Source organism: Mesitornis unicolor, unplaced genomic scaffold (genome assembly GCF_000695765.1).
Source record: "Mesitornis unicolor isolate BGI_N332 unplaced genomic scaffold, ASM69576v1 scaffold3896, whole genome shotgun sequence".
Taxonomy (NCBI): Eukaryota; Metazoa; Chordata; class Aves; order Mesitornithiformes; family Mesitornithidae; genus Mesitornis; species Mesitornis unicolor.
In genome coordinates, this window is record NW_010192831.1 from 4,336 (window position 1) to 27,323 (window position 22,988).

At 39.7% G+C, this 22,988-nt stretch overlaps 1 protein-coding gene across 1 annotated transcript in view; it reads right to left on the bottom strand.

Moving 5' to 3' along the window:
- Nucleotides 1–6,625: 6,625 nt before the first annotated feature.
- Nucleotides 6,626–22,988, bottom strand: part of LOC104542801 (proton myo-inositol cotransporter-like) — a gene marked incomplete at its 5' end in the record, with an annotated part of 41,592 nt that continues 25,229 nt past the window's right edge. Inside the window, 3 exons of the mRNA XM_010187237.1 lie at nucleotides 6,626–6,852; nucleotides 7,995–8,147; nucleotides 8,281–8,402. Coding sequence (XP_010185539.1) covers nucleotides 6,626–6,852; nucleotides 7,995–8,147; nucleotides 8,281–8,402 — 502 coding nt within the window. The remainder of the gene's footprint in view (nucleotides 6,853–7,994; nucleotides 8,148–8,280; nucleotides 8,403–22,988) is intronic.

Sequence of the window (22,988 nt, forward strand, 5' to 3'; positions counted from 1 at the left end):
TTCGGTAACCATCAAACCAGTTTAAGCAATTTTCTTAATAAAATACACAGTTAGGACAATTCCCCAGTTGAAAGTAGCAAATTCTGCCCTTCCCTCAGTCAATGAATCAAGTCTGGAGGTACAAATTGCTGTCACAAAACTGGTCTGTGTATGGGTGGGGGACACTGAGAACCCATGGAGGGACATTGGGACAGTTGGCCAGCTCAGCGTAGCTGTGTTCAGCTCTTCAAACAAATCCTCCAGGAAGGAAGGGACACTTATCTGGTGTGTCATCAGCACAGAAATGGTTTGAAACTTAAAATTGTAAGATCATATTCAAAGTTATTCTTACCCATCACATATTTCAGACAAGTCCATGGGCTATTTTAGCTCATTTTGCTGAGTAATGCAATTTTGCAGCTCTGAAAGGTGACCTAAATACTTGAACAAAGGAAACCTTGAGAAAGATTCTGTAATTATCTATCTCACCTTTTATTTTGTTCATTTACACTTCTGGCACTGACAATTCTTTGAAGATATTTATTTTTATGTAAAGACCAAACTTCATTAAAGCAATCAGAACAGAAGTCAATTAAATAATTTTACATCACTTAAGTTTCAGAAAATGTACAACACTTTCATACATTATAGGCTTGACTGGTTGCAAAAGGAAATGGCACATGTTTGACATGGTTAAGAAAGACCTTGGACAATTTGACGATTAGTTTTGCCAAAACCTGTTTTGTACTGAATACCGTAACACACGCTCAGGGAACACAGGATGCCCGATGGTGTCATGTGCATGTTATGATTCAAAATGGAAATATTACTGTCAATTTGGTCTCCAATACTGTCTCAAATACTCTACATGAATTTGTCACAGAAAGAGCCAGCTAACAGCTTCGTAGGGGTGTAAGGTTCAGGATGGAAAGCAGAGACGTGACTTGTGCCACTTCCCAGTCATGCCCTGGACCAGCAGGACACCGAGCACACGGAGGATTTCAAGCACATGAACAATCCCATCGGTTTCACGGGGACTACTCAAACACTTAAACTGAACAGATGGCAAGCGCACACTAGGCAGGGCCTGCAGCGTAACACAGCATCCCAGCACCACGAAACCATCTCGCTTCACACCTCCTGAGGATCCATGAAGCTTCTCCTGCAGAGGTCACGATGATGGTCATACATTCAGTCCGCCCCAAAGTCTATGTATTGTTTAAGGCATCAAGAGAAAATTGCCTTGATTTTAACACTTCAGAAACTGATGTTGCCTTTAGAAACAGGTGGACGTTATTCATAATTAATCAGTGTGCCTCTTTTTTACATAAATGCGATGAAAGGTCAAACCAAATTTTGACTAACTGTATCTCAACAGAATTGAGGCGTGTAACTGAACCAGAGTTGAACCTTTATACTTACACGTGCCAGCTCACTGACATGTAACATACCATCTAGAGACATGGTGAAAAGCATCAATTCAAATGAACTTGGTATTCTTGAGGCCTGATGCTGGTCCAAATTCACCTGGTGTGAGTGAGCTCTGGTGAAGCCGATGCTGAGGTGTGAGTAAGGTTAAAAACATGCGGCTGGTTCACACTAACTTGTCATTGTGGCTAAGGTATATTCTCATATACAGAACTCTGGAACACCATTAACACCCATTTACAAAACACTACAGTGATGGTTACTGGCACATAAAAAACTCCTTCTCTATATGAAAACATACACAAAATAGATAAGAACTGCCATTTTTTTTTCAGACTTTTAAAATCTATATATAGTTGCCTGTAAGGAGTTTTAACCCCCAGTATCACAAACAACAATATTTCTTTAACAATGTTCACCTAGATTTTACTGTGCTGACATTTGTAACACTGCCACAACCTAGACCACTTTGTGGATTATGTTTAACTGTACTGTACACAAGGCGATGAAGATCGATAGAAAACCACTAAGATTTTTGCACAAAAATGTGACTTGTTAAAATCCAGAGAACGATTGAGTCACTTTATAGGCAGCAGCTACATGTAAGCTGTAAATGTTACCCGCAATAAAAACACATTTTGCCATAAAGCACATATTGTGGCATTATCTGCTTCTGGCCTGGTACACAAAGCTGGATTTTCTTCCCAATGCAGAGGAATGGGATTGGTTAGCTTGATTCCCTCAGAAAAAAGTGCACAAATATCTTATGCTGTAAAGTGCTTTGCAGAACTTTCTCTTCTGCCTTGATTTCTATCCCGAGATCTCTCTATACTGTGAAGACTTTGCCTCTTTCTTGCTCAGTGATGTTCAGCTAACAAAGCTTCTTACACAAATACAAGTAAAATTTCAGAAAGACAACATCAGAAGAGTGCTGACGATGAAAAGTAGAAAGCTGGGTATAAAGCTGAGGAGTACAGGGTCTATCTTTAATCAGCCCACTGTGTGCTTGGAGGATGGCACCCAATAACCTCATGGCCAAAGCAAAGACCCTTGCTCAGGGCCTGCAGCAGCCCCCGAAAATCAAAACTTCTCAACCTGGGTGACTAAGAAGGGCAAAAGAGATTTCACCAAGGAAAAAAGTACTGGCTTTGCAGACTTGGTTGCCATGTTCTCATCTCCAGGTGGGCACAGGAGAGGAGCACTTGTGTGCCTCTTCCCCCCAGTTCCCATCCACAGGACCAAGTGCAGTCCCTTGGCCCCACCATCCTTCTCCTACATGGGAGAGAAGCCAGAGATGGCTCCTTTTGGCTACAACACACATCTCTACTGAAGCGTGACTTTGGGAGGCTTTTGGGCATCATTTCTTTCTTCTCCCCTGCCAACCTTAACTCCTGCACCAGTGAAATGCTGCCTTTTCCAACTCATGCAAAAATAAGCTGGCTTTGGAACAATGTTCCTTGGGATGTATCCTCTCCTGTCCTGAAATTTGTGATAGGGCTGTCACTGCAACTCAGAAGGTAGCAATGTCTATAAGAGCAATCTAAGTTGTACACATAGCAATGCACCTTCAGCCCTCTAAACAAGTCCTGGGGCCTTGCTTTGTTTCAATATCTATTTTTAAAACAGGTTTGCTTCTCTTGTTAAAAACCAATTTTGATCAACAAAGTGACAGGGGGAAAAAACAAGTGGCAAATTATGTCAACCTCCCTGACACTTCAGTTCTGCAACATGGTGAACAAACTACTGCATGCAAATTAAATTTAAAAAGATTAAAAATGCATCAGGACTTGTTTCTTTCATACTTGCTCTTAGACCAAAACATGTAGAGTCAGTAGATTAATACGAATTAAAATATCTCAAATTGTTGTGTACAATCAATATGCCCAACTCTACCAGCAGCATTACTCTTGTATGCCTGATGCACAGAATACCTGAATTAAGTGTGCAGTCCTTGTGAAGAAACAATTTCACATTGTCTGCAGAAAGCTTTCAATAAAACAATGTTGTACTTAGACATACTATTTATGCTACTTCATAAATTAAAATCCTGACATAAGAAATTATTCAGCTACACTGTATTTTTATTCTTTTATCTGGAATGTTACTAAGCAAAAATGTTACTTAGCAAAAATATCTTAAAACTTAAAATATGCACAAATACAAAAAATCTTTGCAAAATAGAAACATTTATTTCGTTTTCTTCATACATTATAAATGTTCACAGATTCTAAAAATAAAACCCTAATTGTGTAAGATTAATTTCAAGTATTTGATCTCACTTTTATTACTCATGATGCTTGGTACTAGGTTCAGTGTTTCTAAGGGATGGAATGTTGTCTTGATGAAAAGCAACCTTATAAGGAAGATTTAAACTCAGCTCTCTGTGGGCAGGAAAGGGGGAGTGGCAATCAAGAAGCTGATGTATTTTGCATCCTCATAGCCAGTAGCAATGATGAACAAAATGCATGTGTTTCAATTATTTTGCCTCAGAAAAAAGGGCATGGGATGCAACCTTTCAGAGCACTGCTTTCAGTAAGATTGAACTGGTGAGAACCCAGCCCGGTGCAGCACGCGCTGCTGAGCGCCGCTTTAGAGAGCATCTGTGGAGCAAGGCTGGCAGAGAGAGGTGGTCTTCAGCTGCTAAAAAGCCTCAGCACTGCCTGCAAAACAAAAGAGCTGATCTTGTGACAGCGATCTTTCCAGTGACCATGCTTTGGTTATGCCAAATAAACGCAGCATTTTCCTCTACCTGCGGTGAGGTCAGCACCAACACTGTGCTGGCACAGGAACACCCTCCCTGGCTTACACCCTGCTCCAGCAAAACACCTCAAGCAAGGGTCATAGGAGTAACAATGAGCGCAGGCTCCTGATTCTGGTGGGGGAACAGAGTCATAAGTCTCTATTCCAAAAAGCCAGTAAATACCTACTTAAACCTATCTCTATGCAGGATACCATGCAAGCACAGGTTGGGTGTCATACACTTATTCACACGCTGTTCTAGATGACAAAACTGTTCCAAATAAGCATCTTCAAACACCCATTTTTTGGTTTCAGGAAGAAACCACTTTGAACTGAAAACTACTGTGTTCTCATCTGTGCCAAGTATCCCTTTTTCTCATTTCAGGAACTGCACCTTTGGTGAAGGTTTCAAAGAGGTGACAGCCTAACGGAGACGTCCCATGGAGGGTGAACTCGTAGATAGGTCTGGAGACCTCTGCACTTCCAACAGCTGGTGCCTTTCAAGCATAAAAATGCTGTGCAGTTAAAGAGGAGGCAAGATGGCAGGCGTGAGAATCCAGCCTTCTCATCATGCAAGATGTTCAAGGTCAGACTGCTCTTTGCAATGATCGGTTTGAAAATCCCTCTGTCCACTGTGCTTTCCCCTTTTAGTACCAGTCCAGTCACAGATGGATGCTTGAAAGTGTTTTGTTTCCAAAAATATTTCTTTGATTAATGAAGTAAAAAAGAAAATAACGCAACATACACCCAATTGCTGAAGGTCCATAATTGCAGAGTAAAAACTCCCCTCATAGATCAGATAACATAATATCTAACTTCTTTACAACAACAAAACCTCATGTTATCCAGTAAAAATAATTCAGTAACAAATGTCCCATCTCAGTTTTGACAGTAATCCTACATTCCAAGTATTTTTCAACCTAAGAAAAGCCCACAAAGCAAATCCATAAAGACCAATGAACCCAACAACTTATTTAATCTTTACACAGTGAAAAATAAATATATTTTTATCAAGTAAATGGGGGGCAACCCACAGGCAGAGGAGGTTTTCCACATCCTTTCATGAAGCAAATGTTTCAAAGATAAGAATTTGAAATGTTGGTGCTTTTCAACTCTTATCTCTGAAGACTTAAAGCAGTGAGGACACGCAAGAAAAAAAACCCCATAATATTTTTATGTAGCTGCATAAAATTCAATTTGCTAAGGCAAGCAATCATGGCAGGTGAATAAAATACCATTCATATTTTCATTACCAGCCTAAAGCCAGTCAAGTTGATTTTTGTGCCTGACATTTTCTTGCCAATTTTGCAATGCTTCAGTAAGGCAATTAATACGAGATGTAGGCTTCTGCCCATTGCTAATATTCTCTCTAGATCCATGGAGATGCTGGTTGACTAAGGGCATCTGAAGGAAAAATGTGCTGGGATTCATCTACTCAGCAAATATGAAGATAAACTGAAGGCAATGATTATTCATGAGCAAAAGGTGCAAGAGGGATGACCACTGTGCATCCAGCAGCACAAAACCTCTTCCTCCTTTTCATTCTTTTAGCTAATGATATTTTGTGCTCAAGATTAGGCATGAACCCAAGTGCTCAACTGCAAAAAAAGAAAATAAAAAGAATTCCTTTCCAGCTGACTGAAGCCTCTACACTGCACCTACCAACATATACCAGTTCATTTGTACGTGTGGCCACATACTTAGTTCTGTTCTCCCACTGTCAGGTAGCTAATTTTGGCAGTTTCTCTCACTAACACCACACTAACACACTAACTCCTGACAGTAGTGTGTACTCAAGAGCAGCAGCAGCTAAATAACGTGGCATAACGTGGATGTACGCCACCTTAGTGAATCTCCACCCAGGTGAGTATGGCTCTCTACTTGTTATCGCAAATAAATAAAAACAGAAATTCTCCTAAGGGTAAATTTGGGAAATGGTCCCTCTGATAGATACAGCAGATATTTGTATTTTCCTAATCAGTTAAACTTTTAAAATTGTTACCAGTACAGCAACTTACAAATTCGCCATTTGTAGTATCACACAGCAGAGCTATTTGCTGGGCTGCTATGGGATGGGGATCTGACAGATGATGGCTGCTTTCTGATTAGCCACTCTATTATTTTATCTTTTGTCAGTACTGAAGATAAGGACAACCTCTGACAATCTAGGATAGCCTTCTGTATCCATCTGGTACAGTGCACTCTACTAAATAAACCTTGGGATGGTGCAGTGTCACGCACACTTGGTGAATTCACATAATCGTGGAATGCAATCTCTTTTGGAAGCCATTGCTTTTAGTTATCAAGAAAACAGTAGCATACTGAATTTCCTCCCCAATGGCGCATTTTTGAACATGAAGGCATTTTTAACTAGACGGTAGAAAGGAGAACCAGACCAGAAGCAGGGCAGTGAGGTCATCAGAGAGCTGCTTTTCCCCCAGAAGGCTTTTAAATGATGAAATACATCAGCAGCTGAAAATTATTCCACATCAGAAGCATCATTGTCAGAAAGATGGTAATTACTTCCCTTCACCCGAATATACTCAATATACCTCCCTTCATCAGAATCTGACATACCACATGTACATAGCCTGTTTTCAAACAAAGACTCAATTTCCTCTAGTTTTTTCCCTTTAGTCTCAGGAAGGCAGCCGTAGATGAACACCAGTCCCAGGGCAGCAAACCCTGCGTAGAGGAAGAAGGCTCCTGCAATGTAAAGCAATACGCACAGATGGTTACAGACGTTCCTGTTCCTTCTCTGCTCCAGAGCAGAGGGAGTGGCAGAAGCAGCGGCTGCCACTATCAAGGAGGGCGTAAAAGCAAAGGTTAGAGCAGCATCATTAAAACAACAAGCTGTGGGGCTGAGGGTGTTGGGAAAGACCACTTTATTGTGTCGCTCCATGGTGGAGTAAATCAACAAAAGCCATTCATTTCATGTGGAAGATATCACACATCTTTTCTGGACAAGTCATTCTGCTGTTAAAATAAACAGCAATTAAACAGTTGCATATCCAAGAAAAAAAACAGATATCAAAGGCAAGAACTTTCTTAGTTTATCTTAACAGCGAAGGACACACTAAGACAATTCCTTTAGAATAAGAAACTTTAGCAAAAAATAAGTAGTCTAAAATAATGCTGGTGACTATTACACTTAATTATTATTTAAAAGTCCTCTGCAGAGACATTTAGCAGTGAGAAAGACTTCGTTCCACCGCCACCCACCTTACCTAAGGGAGCAGAGAAGGTACTGAAGGACCAACAAACATGTACCTGCCATGCGTTTCTGGAGTGATGACTCAAAGGAATGACAAGTAGAGCTGAAAGGCTCTGTACTCATAATGATATGAAGGTCACAACAACTCCCTCACAGCTTAATGTAATTTAAATGACTTGAACTGGAGTGGCTGAGCAGTAATCTGACAAATTCTCCACAGGCTCTAGCAGACAGGACTTAATCAACAGTTGGGAGTGGGGCAGTAGCATCTTACACGGCTGTTTCTGCAGGGACCTTGGATGCCATCATAAACTGGAATACTGCAGATGCTTTCCCCTTAAGTGGGAATCAGCATACTTCACTAAGTATGGGGTTTTTTCCAGTTTCCTTGTTTTAATCAGCTGTCTAGGTTCTCAGTTAAGGACAGAAGGAAATGTTTCTTCTGAAAGCTGGACCAAATTCTATGATCTAGTCAGGTCGTATCAGGTCTCTGGTCTTACTAAACCACGGGGGGTTGAGAACACTGCATTTACAGTTGACATTTCATAGCAAAACCAACTGAGCAAACCAGAATCAGTGGAAAATCTATGCGCCAATGGAAGCACTGCACACACAGACACATACTGTTTCTTACCATAGTATGTCAGATATTCGGCCGTATGCAGAAATGTCAGTGACACGAGCACATTGAAAACCCAGTTGACTCCAGAGGAACACGCATTTCCTGTACTTCTAGCCCAAAGTGGGTAAATTTCAGAATTGACAGTCCAGGGCATAGGACCCATCCCTAAGAATTAGGTAAAAAGATCAATCTCAGTTTAATGTCTGGACTCAAAAGTAAATTTAACACATAGTCTCACTATTTGACATTTTACTCTTACAAATTTTTAACTTACTTGCATAAACAAATGTTCACTTACCAGGTGCAAAGAAAACCAAGTACAAAATAAGGCCCAGAAGTGCTGTCCAAGAGTATGGAGTGGGGCAGAAATTGTATGCCCAGAACAAATCTTCTTTTTTGAATACTGTTTCATTTGAACACCTGAATAATAACAATAAAACTTATTATTAAAGAATTTTCAGGGAAATGGGTGACATCTCAATAGAAACATGGCACATAAAGTCTTATGAAAAGCTGACAAATGCAAATTTAAGATGATAAAGATCGATCCCTGTTAATTTAGCAGGATCTTTGAGCCAAGTCCTACATTCCAAAATGTGCTTAGGAAGAAGAACCAGCAGAACATTCCTGAATTTAAACACCTGCCTTGTATCTACAGATCTTCTTCAAATGAATAGACCTTACTGTGCAAGCAGTCACACCAAAGCCAATGAAAGCATTCACATGAATATCACACAGTGCAGAAGAGCTGCAGCAGCAAGACCTTGAGCTAAATACACCACACACAAGGATTTAAGGTCAAATGGAAGCTAGTCCTTACGTCACTGATGAACTATAGGCTGTACACTTTGGGTGTAATCAATAATGCCGAGGTCAAGTGAAGTTATAAGGAAGAGATGTATACTTTCTTTTCTAGTCAGTGAAATAATTTAGAAGGTGGCAGCACTTCTAATTAGACTGTAAAAATAAGAATCAGACTAGACGCCAACCATGCCTGTGCTACTGAAAGAAGAAGTGACTCTATTCCAAGAACTACGTGGAAATTACATATTTCTAGGAATAGGTATAAAGCCAGGTATTTTCATCTGACTGTCAACAATATATTTTAAAGGAATACTGGGAAATGGATCATTCCCTGATTGTGTCCGCCTTGACACTTCCCTACCACTCTCTGCACCTCTCACTGTGTGCAGATTAAACCAGGTTTGTCCCAGGTACAAGACATACAGAAGACTGAACTGTGCTGGAGAACAATCCACGTATTTAACCCGGCCATTCCTTACACGTTATGGAAACAGTGTTTGAATCATTAATTACTGAATTCCCAGTGATCCCGTTGCCACCTCTTGCTCAGCCCCATGTAGCTGCCCACTCCGCATCTGCGCCACTGCAAGATCACAGGATTGCTTAGTTTCACACCATTTTAACAACATCACATTTGCTTCTTTCACTGTTATCCTAATTTCACTTGCAGGTGTTTGGTAATGAATACAAGCTGATTAGCATTTTAAAACATCTTGATGCTGAGATTGGTTTCTCCATTGTGCCCAGCCAGATCCGCAGCTCCTCAGAGAGGAGCCTCATGTTTTCTCTCCAAGGCTACTGTAAACAAAGATGTATTTGGGTTATTATCCTGCATCCATCTCCATCAGCGCAAACCAACCTGCTGATTCATACAGACACAACCACCAGGAGGTCTGGATGTTTCCTTCCCCCACCATCTTTCCCCAGCTGTGTCCTACTTTTGACAGAGTGGAACACAAATGACACAAGGGAGAACCAGATGTCTCAAAGCCTCCTATGGCTGAAGCCACTCATCTATTCTCTGCTGTCTGTCCTTAGCTGAGAGGAAATTCCACTGCAAGAAAGCAGATTCAGTGCATTGAAACAAGAAAAATAGCACTCAAGACTAGATTTAACAGAAACCTTGCAGTAATAACCTGTGCTTTGCTTCTCTTTCAGTAGTAAACCAGCATGGTACACAGAGTAAAAGCAAAGATAGCTGCATTTGCTGGCATCTTGCAGTGCTGGGTACAGACAAAAATAACACTCTGTCAAGGCTGGGGCTTTGCTCTGACTTTGTGCTAATTCTACTGCTATTTTGCTATTTCTACAAGATCTATTATTTTGCTGAAGAATACATTAATAATTACTGTATAATGTACTAGCAGATAAATTCTGAATTTTGTCCTGCATGAAGAGAGCATCTATGATGGAAAGAGGATGAGCAGCTACCCATCGCTTCACAAGTCAAAATGCAGACGAAAATGGCACATAAACAGTTTACCAGGGAAATGATGCAGTCAGGTATCAGCTCAAAGAGTTTGTAAATACCAATATGCTGGGTAATTGTCATATCAGTATAAACCGTGAAGACACGCCGTATCATTTCCTCTGATATTACTGCCAAAGTGGAAACATGATAGTGCTACATCGAAAATCTTTACCATGGATTTCTTCCGTTATGTATTCTCCACAGATAATTTAAGACACGTATCTGTTCGAATTAGTGAAGACCTTACCTTCCAACAACTCATGTGAACAATTCAACTGACTGGAAATAAATCAGAGCAGCAGCAGACTTCTACATTACAGGCATTATATACTTGGTTTCATAATCACAGAATGCATTCTTTATCAGATATGGCCTGTAGTTCAGAAGATCTAAAGCTTTGCTCCCCATCTCCTTAAATTACAGCACATAAAAAGGTATGAGAAGAAGGGCTGGCATGGCTGGGTGGTCTAAAATGCTATTGCTAACAAAGGGATGAAACACGATAAGACCATTTTCATGATAATAAATCTAAATTTTCCTAATACTTGAGCCAATTCAGCCATAGAAAAATTCTTAAGTGCAACACTGAAAACCACAGATAGGGACTTGGCCAGGCAGTACCTAGCACAGGCATGAGAGCACAGCACAAGACAGAGATCCAGCTGATTTTCTCCTCTAATTTCCATTCATTTTTCCTTTGCTATAGAGTGAGGACTGTGTAGCCCTAAAGATATTGCTTCTGTGGGATTTAAATCTTTCATTCTGAACACTTCATGTATTTTTTTAATATGAAAGCTGCTAACTTCTCATTGTCTTTTAAGGCCTTCAGAAGCATCTTAAATGGATTTAGATCAAAAGTCTTAAAAGGTCAAAATTCAAATCAAATCAGGCTAAGGAAATAAATTATTTCTAAAGAAAATCACTAATGTGATCATTCATCTCCTTAAAATGCTTGTTAGAACAGGCATATTTCAGAATTACACATTCTGCTCTGAGATAAACCTTAATACCAGGTGTTGATGGTACAGAAAGATTTTAGACCTAATTCACAGTTTCACTAATCTCCCCTTTCTTTGTTCTAACAAGACTAAAACTACTTAAGGACTACCCTTATGTCAGACTTTAGTGTCTGGGTTATCAAGATTATGATAATCTACAATCTACCAACTTAGTCTCTGGTGTAATACAAATATACTGAATTAAAAGAAATCTTCTTCAAAGAGATTTTAAAGTCTCCTTGTGTAGAGTGCTGACTTTTATATCATGCCAATCCAACTGAATAATGTAAATTTATGCCAAACTTATTGACTCATCTTTTAACCTGAAGCCTGGTCATGGAAAGGACAGAGGACCAAACACATAATTACTCATCTTGTGGAAGAATCTGGACCTTGACATTTGGGTTAATTCTCACAACTTCAAGCCTCTCTTTTTCTGCTAAAAAAATCTTAGTTGTGTGAACAGACCCCTAACTATCTTTAAATTACTTAAAGGACAGAATTTAGCAAGGCATCAGATTAACTGTGTAAGAATTTAGTGGTAGTCAGATGTGTAACTAAGGAGAACTTTGGAAATGCCTCTATCCAAGTGGTCTCTTTAATCCGTCCATACACATTCAAAATAGTTGCATTAGAACAACCCATAGAAACCAGTGAAACCATAAGGTATAGTCTCACTATCAATCAGTATATTCTGATTTAAAGAAAAATCTCTGCTCCTTCAAGTGCTTAATTTTTATATATACATATACTAAGATGCTATCTGAAGTATTGAGCAAAGAGTAACTCTTTCTTGAAGGTGAACAGATAAATTTAAAACTGCCTAATATCTGAATCAATCATTCCTAAGCTTTCTCACTGTTCCCTAGCTACTGGTTTCTGTGCCTCAGAGAAGATGCACTGCAGCTCCACACCCTTCCGGAAAAGTTTGCATCCACTGCTTTGACTTTGTAGTTTACACAGAGAAATAACTCATCCATTAAACCAGATGTTGCTAAAAACATGCAGATGAAGCTTATTATGTCAGACGATGGCAATCGGAAAAAAACCCCATACCCCAGAAAAGAACAAACAGATGCAGCCTTGAAAAAATGTACCCATAAAATTTCATGGTATTCAGCTAGACATTGCTTAACCTTCATTACATAAAAATACCAGCAGCGTTTTGGGACACTCATTGAAGCCTTTCGCTATAACTGGCAAAGAGTTTTTAAAATATTAGCACGCACTTCAAAAACTTGGAAAAATAGTTTATTTGACAGCAATAAAGCAAATTGCACCTCAGCAGATTGCTGATGCACTTGCACATGACTGAAAAACAGTCCTTATCCCACTGAGGCCCTCTGCTATAGGATCTATCCACTATACCTACAGAGCAGTGGGTGATATCCTGCACAAAAGACAGAAACCAGGGCACTTCAATGGATAACAGCTAGAGTAATTGCTGCTGCTCAAAATATTTCAAAACATCTTTAACTAAAAAGACAGAGCCAGGTCCTTGCTCTATGCAACGTTTTCCATGCCAAGTAAGTTTAGTAGCAGCTATTAAGGCTAGAACAATAGCAACAAGAAAATTATTGTCTTCAAGCTGAATGACTGGCACTTTGTACTCTGCATTTGGGAAACTGAAAGCACATACTCAAAGACAAATTTTAAAAAAAACCCAAAACAAACAGAAGTTTGGTTGCTTTGCCCATTACAGAGACCAAGAGTTGAAAGATGCCTTCTTTACTGTGTGCTATAAGGTAAGAACTGAATCTCTAATAACGCGTTACATTCTTACAGATCTGCTTGGAGGCAGCATTTAACATATATAGAGAAATAACCGTCAATAATTCACACTAAGCATCTTTTCCCTTACTGCCTCTTATTTTCTGATCCTTCTTTTATCTTCTTTCTTATAAAAGAAACAGAGATGCTACAGACTGCTAAAATCTTCTAAAATCAATCACAAGGAATATTTCATTATAGCCCATATGCACTATTAAATTAAAAAATTACTTAATATTTCATTTAACCCAAGCAAAAGACCTTCCTGAAATAATTACTTCACAAAAATACCTATGTCTAAGACATAATTGCCTTCCATCATGCTTGGATGGGTTTACTCTTCACTGGATAAAACACTGGCTGGATAGCTGGGCCCAGAGTTACGGTGAATGGAGCTAAATCCAGTTGGTGACTGGTCACAAGTAGTGTTTCCCAGAGCTCAGTACTAGGGCCAGTTTTGTTTAACATCTTTATCAATGATCTGGATGAGGGGATTGAGTGCTCCCTCAGTAAGTTTGCAGATGACACTAAGTTGGGCAGGAGTGTTGATCTGCCTGAGGGTAGGCAGGCTCTACAGGATCTGGGCAGGCTGGATCAATGAGGTGAGGTCAACTCTATGAGGTTCAACAAGGCCAAGTGCTGGGTCCTGCACTTGTGTCACAACAACCCCAGGCTTTGGGATGAGTGGCTGGATTGCTGCCAGGCAGAATTTCAGAATTGCTGGTCGACAGCTGGCTAAATATGAGCCAGCAGTGTGCCCAGGTGGCCAAGAAGGTCAGTGGCATCCTGGTTTGTATCAGAAATAATGGAGCCAGCAGGACTAGGGAAGTGATCAAATACTGTGTTTAGTTTTGGACCCCTTGCTACAAGAAAGACATTGAAGTGCTGAAGCACATCTGAAGAAGGACAACAAAGCTGGTGAAGGATCTAGAGCACAAGTCTTAAGAGGAGTGGCTGAGGGAACCGGGTTGTCTAGTCTGGAGAAGAGGAGGATGAAGGGAGATGTTATCACTCTCTACAACTATCTGAAAGGATGGTGTAGTGAGGTGGGTGTTGGTCTCTTTTTCCAGGTAACAAGCAATAGGACAAGAAGAAATGGCCTTACCTTGAATCACAGGAGGTTCAGACTGGATATTAAAAAAAAATATTTTCACCGAAAGGGTTGTCAGGCACTGGAACAGGCTACGCAGGGATGTGGTGGAGTCACCATCCCTGGAGGTATTCAAAAGACGTGTAGATGTGGCACTCAGGGACATGGTTTAGTGGTGGACTTGGCAGTGGTAGGTTAATGGTTGGAGTTGATTTTAGAGGTCTTTTCCAACCTAAATGATTCAATGATTTTATGATTCTCAGTCATGTCAGAATGCACACCTGCATGAGACTTAGTACGTTCTTCTGATTTACCTCTCTTCTTGGCCACCTAGTCACAGATGAACACAATTCTTTTTACATTATTATTTATTTAGCTAAAAATCTTTACAGAGTTTAAATTGAAACATTTGCCTTTTCCCAAACTGAGAATTTTCAGCTTTGCAACTGCACCTGAATTTGCCCAGTAAACAGAGTGCCGGAGCTGTTATTCAATCTGAATAGACTGGGCAACAGACTACCCAATGATTGAAAACAGCAGCGATTTTTCCCCATGACAAATAGTTCTCCAATATTAATTGCATCAAAGGGGTTCTTAACTGTTTCCCATTCTGGATGTTTCAGTATTTTTCTAACCACGTATTAGTGGATTCTGAAGGGTGGACAACAGAGTTGCTGTGTCTCTTGCCAAAGGAGAAGGCTCTGCTGTCTGACAGTGCCAGTCAGGACATTCATTAGGTGTGGGTTTGAGCAAGCTGCTCTTGTGTGCTTAGATAATTCTAATCTCCCCATGAAAGATGATCAGTTTAGGATTTGTTTCTGGACTGAAAGTTCTCCTTCATATTACTGTATCCTATTCCTGTCCTCTGAAAGTTCAGCTTGCTACTCCATCTTAGACTGGTGCCTTCCAAGTCCTGCTGGCCACCTCCAGGCCATTGGTTACAATTTCCCTCTCCCCTGTCACACCACAAGTGTTTCAAGCTTCATCTTTCATCATATCTACCAGGAGGGGAGAGAGGCAATTCTCTGCTGCTACCAGAACACTGTCTGACGTGTTTACCTCATCTTCTTTCATGCTCTCCTTACCTTGAGAAATGGACTCAAACCAGGAAAAGGCAGAATAACATTAAACTCCAACCATCCACAATTTCACAACAGCTGACAGCACCCATTAGGTACACATGTACATCAGTACCAGCTACAGTACACTTAAAAACTGGGAGCAGAAATAAGCAAATACCTGTTTTCTGTTATAGGACATAAAATTACCTTAATCACACTACACATAGATTCACTTATTTTTCTTCCCAAGCTTTTTCCTACTCTTACAAAGCAACAGATGGCAATAAATGAGTCAGGAAACATCTGACATCCCTGTGCTCTGCAGAGTGCCCTATCCTAGTCCTAACTCTGATCCTGACTAGACACACTTGGTTTACCCCAGTACAAATTAAAACTAGTTCTAATTAAATGGTATGATTGGATAATCGTGACCAAATAATAAATAATTCAAGTATATTAATAATGCATAAACTTTTGAGAGGTCACACAACTATGAAAAATAATCATCTGTTCACTTAACAAACAACTAGCAGTCAATACCTACAGAATTTTAATGGGCAGAATTCAAATTAAAACCTGATCAAAATGCAAAATCTTAATTAGTTTTGAGCATAAGCATCTTAGCTGAATATCACTGTCCTTCATGCATTTCTACCTATGATAATTTTAACTACTTTAATCATTAGACAATAGGTCACAGTTTCAAAATATGGTACTTTGTGTTTCTTTTTAACATTGGACACTTTCAGGTATAAAATCAGCTGTTCAGCTGAGGAAAAAGAAAAAAAGGAGCATGGCTTATTTCTTTCATTTTTTTTTGTGAAAAACTTCAAAGTTCAATTTTCAACAAAGAAATGAAACAAGAGACAAAAAGAAAGGAACAGAAAAATCACAAGTTTTTGGTTTTGTTTAGAAAGATCTTTTTGCATTGCTTATAAGTATCTCATAAAAATAATTTAAATAAAACCCTCAAATATCTAATATATCACTGCACTGCACAAACTGAGGTCCAATCTATATCCATTTATACCCAAGTCTATGACTAAACAAACAACTGGTAGAAGATGACTTGGTTAACATCCAGCTAAGGGGTTCACAGGTTGAAATCACAGCTGTAAAAATTAGATGCGGTATTCTGAAGTTAAGAAGCCATGACAAAAATGGGTTTATTATGTATACCCAGAAGACTACTTTAAGGTTTGAAACTGTAAAATTCAGTGACACTGACAGCAGTGAGCGATAATTCTAAGATGGACAATCAAATACCAGTGTATACGAGTACAAGAGCACAATCTGGCAATTATTTCTGGATAAATTCTTCATGAAACTGGGTAAAGAGTTTAAAGATACTTTTTATTATTTTTTGTAAAGACAGAGATTTTTAAAGATAAATATTCTGAAGAGCTTTTTCTCAATTTAAAGTATGACTCACTTATTAGCTTGATATGTTGATACTGAGTTGCAGAAAATATTTCTCCAAAATATCAGAGAACACTTCACTGGATCTAGATGTCATACAAGATTAAAGTTACAGCAAGGAAAAATTAAAGGAAAAGCAAAGCCCACATCTGCTAAATGTTTTCATGAGAAGACACAAGAATATAATATTTTGGCAACTTTTAAGATCATTCTGTGTATTTACAAGCTAACAGAGTATGAAAAAGGAGCAATATAAGAGTGCAGGTAAGGCTCAGAAGGCACCAGCAGGCAATAAAAGATGCTCTTTCCCCCCTCTCAGGGGATGTGCTCCAATGGTTTACAGACAACATACATTTGTGTACTTTAAAGACCAAGACTTTCAATAGTTTCTCCTGCTTTTTCATTTGCAGAATACTAACCCTGATCTCAAAAAAAACCCCACAAAACAAACAAAACAACACAGTGTTTTGCAAGCACTAAACTATCTGACAGTCCTTACTGAAATATTCTTAGCACACATGCAAAACCTTGGGTTTGTCCCTTTATTGACAGACATATCCTGTGGCTAAACTTCGTGCCTCTACCAGAGGTTGTGCCTGCTGGTTCACTGTAATTCCATCTCTCACCACAAAACTTCCTTCATGTCCTTGAATAACTTTACCAACCCTAAATCTTCTGCCTCTTCTGTTCTTCTTTTACTGTATTTTGCAGCTTCCAAACTACTGATGTGCATGAGAACTCAAACCACTTTAAAAACACAGAGGTAGGCTCCAGTAGAGTGCCATCAGTAGGTCATGAGGCCTTCCAGGGTCCAGTGCTGTATTTAAAAAAGTCTAAGCCAATCCTCACAAAGAGCAAGATTCAGTAAGAGACATAGTTCGGTCCTAATTCTCATATTGAAAAAGTTAAATCGGTTTTCACTAATTATTTTCTCAAGTATCCTTGACTCTCAAAGAACTTCACCAAGGTGCAAATCAGCAAAGAATGTTTAGAAATTTGGGTAAATTTGATGGAGGTGATACTGCCCAACATTTTGAAGCCTTTGTCATGATCAATAGATATTTTAGTACTACAGTAGTATCAAGAAATATAAGAAAAACACTGCATTCTACCAGGTGGAGTGGGAAAAATGTCATGATAGGGTAGAGGGCAAGACCCACTGCTGTAACACCTAAACCGCATGTATTCATGTGCAGGTCCAGATGGAGATGTGATGTGTGATGGGGCTGTGGCTTGATGACGTGACTTGCATGCACAGCAGTTGCTAGGACAAGAGAATTATTGCTACCACCACCTTGGCGACTGCTGCAAATTCTCCCTTCAATCCTGTTCACAGCAAGCAGGCATGAACTGAAAAGAAACATCGCTGCAGGATGGGCATGGGCACACAGCAAGCCTGTGCAAGAAGTGGCATCAGGGATTATTTAATTGCTCATGAAACAGATGCCATTTCACAAATTTTAAACAACATGAACACAAAGCTACCCCTGCATGACAACCAGCAAAAAGGTAGCGCAGAGGCATTCTGGAAACAGAACGAGGTATTATTTCCTCCCAGCAGCCATCAGTGTTGAGAAAGACTTGTGGACTCTCTGTGACCCCAAAATGTGCTTTAAGGATTGTTTAGTGGCTTTTCTGTGGTTATACAGAAATAGTTCACTTTTGGAACGACCAGCTTCAGCAATGAGCGTGCATACACGCCCGAGCCTTTATCCTTCCCTTATTTCTCTGGAAGTGATCATTAATGATTTGGCCATTTAATTTGTCTTCTGACAGCCAAACCTTTGGGGGATCCTAGTGATAAGCGTTAACCAGAAGGCAGCTACCAGTCACCTCAGGGTGCTGCTGGCGCTAACCTGTGCCGCACAATGCTTTCCACTGAAAACCCGGCAGAATTGGTCACTCTCTATTACTCAAAGGTGTCTGCAGTCAGGCTGCATTCTGTTTGAGCTCTTTCAGGACAAAAATGCTCAGAAATGAAGCGCTCTCAAGTATTTTTTGTTAGACTGGTATTTAGCATCTGTCACAGAGCAGCACATTAAATATTTCTGTTGTATGCAAACCCCTCTCTGTAGCTCAGCGCTCCCAGCCATTCCCTGGACTGGAGCAGTTCTGCTGCTCCTGACTTTTTTGTGTGGAAGTTCCGGGCCATCCCTGCTCTGAGATGTTTGAGAGCTGATGGAGCACCATGCTCCAACCAAACTACTGAGAGAACTGGAGTAACCAAATCAGAGAATTTCTAGCTTCTGGTTCCAGATCTAAAAGTATTTAATCTTTCTGACTGCATATCCTTGAAGCATGAATACTTAATAATTACATTACTGAAATAAATTGGTCTGAAGATTACAATGTCAAATGCAGCACTTCAGAATTTCATGCAAGTTTACTATAAAATAACTCTCTACCTAATGTTTAATCTCATTTGGTTTTTTACCTGATTTTACATTTAATTTACTTAATAATTAGCATTGCTAAAGTTATTTCAGTTACAACAGAAATACCAACCAGCTGCCTATCCACTGCAGAAGCATAAACTCTCCCAGGAGACACCTCTTTCCTATGGTGTATGAAGACAGCTTCCCTCAATGAATACTGATGGGAACGGTTGAGCTCAATAATAACAAGTATCAATATTTCAATATTAATTAAAATATTATTAACAGAACAGCGTGCAAGAATTGCTGGCATGACGTAACAAAGTCTATTCTATAAAACACAGGCAATGGTCAGTGCAAATAAGGAACAGCATCTTTTACTCCATCAGTCAAGGAACTACAAGACAGCTCAAGGCAAAAATTTTAGACATCTGAAGCTGAGTAAAACAGACTCTATCCAGACTTTCAATTCTTACTTGCAGTTAGAAGTAACATTTATTGACGCCTGTACTGTTCACCATGTGGCAGTAGTAATTTTAAGTCCGTGGAAGACAAAGCAAGCAAGGTGGTGGCTGTAACTCAGTATGAAAGTAGCACAGCAGAAATACTCGCTGGAAGCTCAACCTCCAAATGAAATAGGTTCTATTTCAGTGTTACAATCGTGTTTTTCTGACTGCGTCCAAACACTCCAGAAAACAGTACAGAAACAGAAAAGAAACATTGCTTTTAATTACCCCAAAGTTTTAGATGTACAAAGGTATTGTAAAAAACAGATTTTCATGTTGAAACCTGGGATATGAAGTTAGTAGAGAATAGTGAGATTTTACAGTTAAATTTAGAAAAACAAAGCAAATCCCACCTAAACCCCAAAGTCCAAACACAGATGGGTCATGCTGACACAATTACAAGAAGTTACGAGATGCGGCACTGAATGGTGAGTGCTACTGATTCAATTCACTCAAATAACTGATTTGCCAAGTTCCAGCCCCACGCTCCCAAAAGGCCACCTGCCCTGCGAGCAGAGCACCTGGCAGGCAGCCCAGGTCAGGCTCTGCTGTTGCAGGCGTGCTGCTGAGATTTTAACGCTATTTCATTTACTGCTCGTACCATGCAGCAGCCCCTGCGCCCTACGGAGTCTGCCACACTGTCACTGCGAGAAAGAATTTTCCACAGAGCTGTTGAAACTTTAAAGTCACAATCAACCACAAATTTCAATGGGAAGTGAAGAGAGAACAAAATATTTACCCTTCTGAAATTCCCACTGAAATAAAAAATAAAGCATGGGGGGAGTGGGGGGTGTGTAAAAATAATTTTCTGAATTTGCTTTTTTTGTTGAACCTGAGACAAAAAAAACCGATAAGGGCAAGGAGTTTAAAATAAAGATCAATATTCCAAGTATTAGCATACCTTTCTTCAGCACTTCCCTGCTCTATTTAATTTCTAGTTATTGACATACATTCTAAGTCTGTATTTTAATCATTCTAACAATAACCTTTTGGCCAACTGAACTGTTACATTCAATTTCTGTAACAGCAATTCAGACACAAATATTACATTTTTAACTATTGCCAGCAACTGTCTTTCTGCCATTACAACTGAAATCTATCCAGATGAAAAATTTGAGATCTTGTGTTAATTGTTTTAAATAGATGATGGAAGAGTATTTTTTAAAAGGAGCTTTTCCCCGATGCCAGTAGGTGGCAATAGCTCTGCCCTAAAAAGCTCAGAGAAACTGGAGCTTCAGAAGCACCACATCCCTGCCCACACAGGCTGCACTGGGGAGGCTCCGAAATAAATCAAGCAACAGAGCTATCCAAAGAACAATTCTTCCACTGTCAGCCCTAAAATTCACTGGAAATCATTATGTCGTAAAATCAAAATGAGACCCCAAGGAGATTTAAATAATACTCTAAGACCACTTCTAACAAGATAATTATTTCATGCCTGATTTGTGAGAGTAAGCACTTAATTTTGAGTGTCACTCTGTTTTAATCTGTGCATGCAGGTGCAATATCTATGCCAAATCTAAGGAATTTTATAAAATACAGAAGTGACAAGCAGTTACACTATCTCTAGTTCATGACATGTATAAACATCAGGTACCAAAGTCTTCACTGTTACAAGAAACTCAAAGTCTGGGAGCTGGCAGTAGAAGAACTCGGCAGAAATCAAAGTCATAAACTATTTTCCATGGCCTCTGACAACTAAAAAGAATTTTACATAAATGTTTTTTGACAATAGTTATTTTGCTAGGAAAATATGCTAAATGGGAACATACATCATCTGAATCACAGGTCTGAAGAACTAAATAATCATGCAGAGCCTCAAACTCATCTCTCATTACCATCTATGCAAAGCTAATGTGATAGCTGTGGAAAGTTACAGGAAAAAAAAAGTCTATACATCCTACAAGCAAGAAGAAATGCTCAAAGTGCTGCTGCTCAGAAGCACAACCTGCCATTAACAGACTGCCCATTTCCCAGCCTGCACTAACCGACGAGCTGAGTTAAAGTAAGGTCACAACTTTAAATCAAATGAGTCAATAATTCCAGCTCACCTTGTGCCAGTGAGGGATTGATCTTGCTGCCTCTGTTCTCAAGGAAATGAACCACACATGCAGAGAGCACACACTATAATTTATATGATTTAAACTCATCAAACATATTGAATTATTCAGCAGTCCTAATGCAGAAATCTGTTATTTTATTTTCCCCCAAAAAAGCCCCAAACCACCTCTGAAAACTTCATCTTTCCATGGGAAAAGATCACAATTTTACTATATATCAGATGATGTAATTATTTAAGAGTTACTTATTATGAAATCAAGGTAAGATTTGGATTAGGGATGCTTTTAAAAACTACAAGCTGCAGTAGGGAGGACTGGGTTCGACTCTGCTGAATGTTCTTTATCAATAAAAATCCCCAACCACATGCATCATTCAAAACCATTTTCTGCCCACAAAACAGAAAAAGTCAATTTAGCAAATCCATTTCAGAGTGTAAAATCCTAAAGTAATCTGCTGAAAACATTTTCACTGAGGATTTTTATTTAAATCTGCACTTCAGAGCCAATAACTGAACACATGTGAAAAACAACTCTTGGAAATATTCCCCTCAGAAAAAAAAATTCCACAGGCTCCCAAATATGAGTCAGTTCCTCTTGCTTTGGCTCCCGTGCAGAAGGGGAAACCCCCATCTCTCCCAGCAGCAGCTCCCTGAATGTTCCCGCTTGCTGGGGGCACATCCTCTACTGCCCCTCGCTCCCAGCCCCTTGGTGAGGAGAGCACTGTGGCCATGCTCTGCCCCTGCTGCAACATGGCCCTGGAGAACCCCTGGTGAGGCGGGGATGTCTGTCAATCTGTCCCCAAAAAGACGAGCAGCTGAAGAAGCTAATTAGCTGCAGGCTCCTATGGGCAATAAAAGACTCTTCTCTCCAGTGTACGTTTCATAAGAGAGAGAGAGAGGAAAGCTGCAGGAATTATCTGCATAGTCTAAGCACGCTGACAAGAGACTGCCAATTCTCTCATATACGTTGGCATTTGTTTTTCTTCTCTATCCTGTCTATCTCCTTTGTCAGCTAACATGATTTTAAAATGGGAAACAAGATTATTTTGTTCTAGTCCCATCTCAACTGACTGCAGAAAGACTGAAAGGAGCAGTTGCTCCTTCCATAGGATGTAAATTAAAATTTTAAACACCACAGCATCTTCTTCCTTGGACCAATTTTAAGTGCTGATGAGAACAAACTGAAATAGTTTCCATTTAAATAATAGTAACACAGTTTCTGCTGACACAAACCCTTCCCTTCCCTGTTCCCTCTTCCCAGAATGTTTTAGCTCAAAGACCACTTCTGCTTTCCTATTCCAGTTACCTCAATGCTACAGCATCTGAAGTATTTGATACAACAGCTAATCCAACAACAACTAACTAATAGCTGTCAGCATCTGCCTCTGCATCATTTGCTACCAGAACACATTTTAAATAGCAACTTAGAGAAAGATTTCAAAGCAGGGTTCAG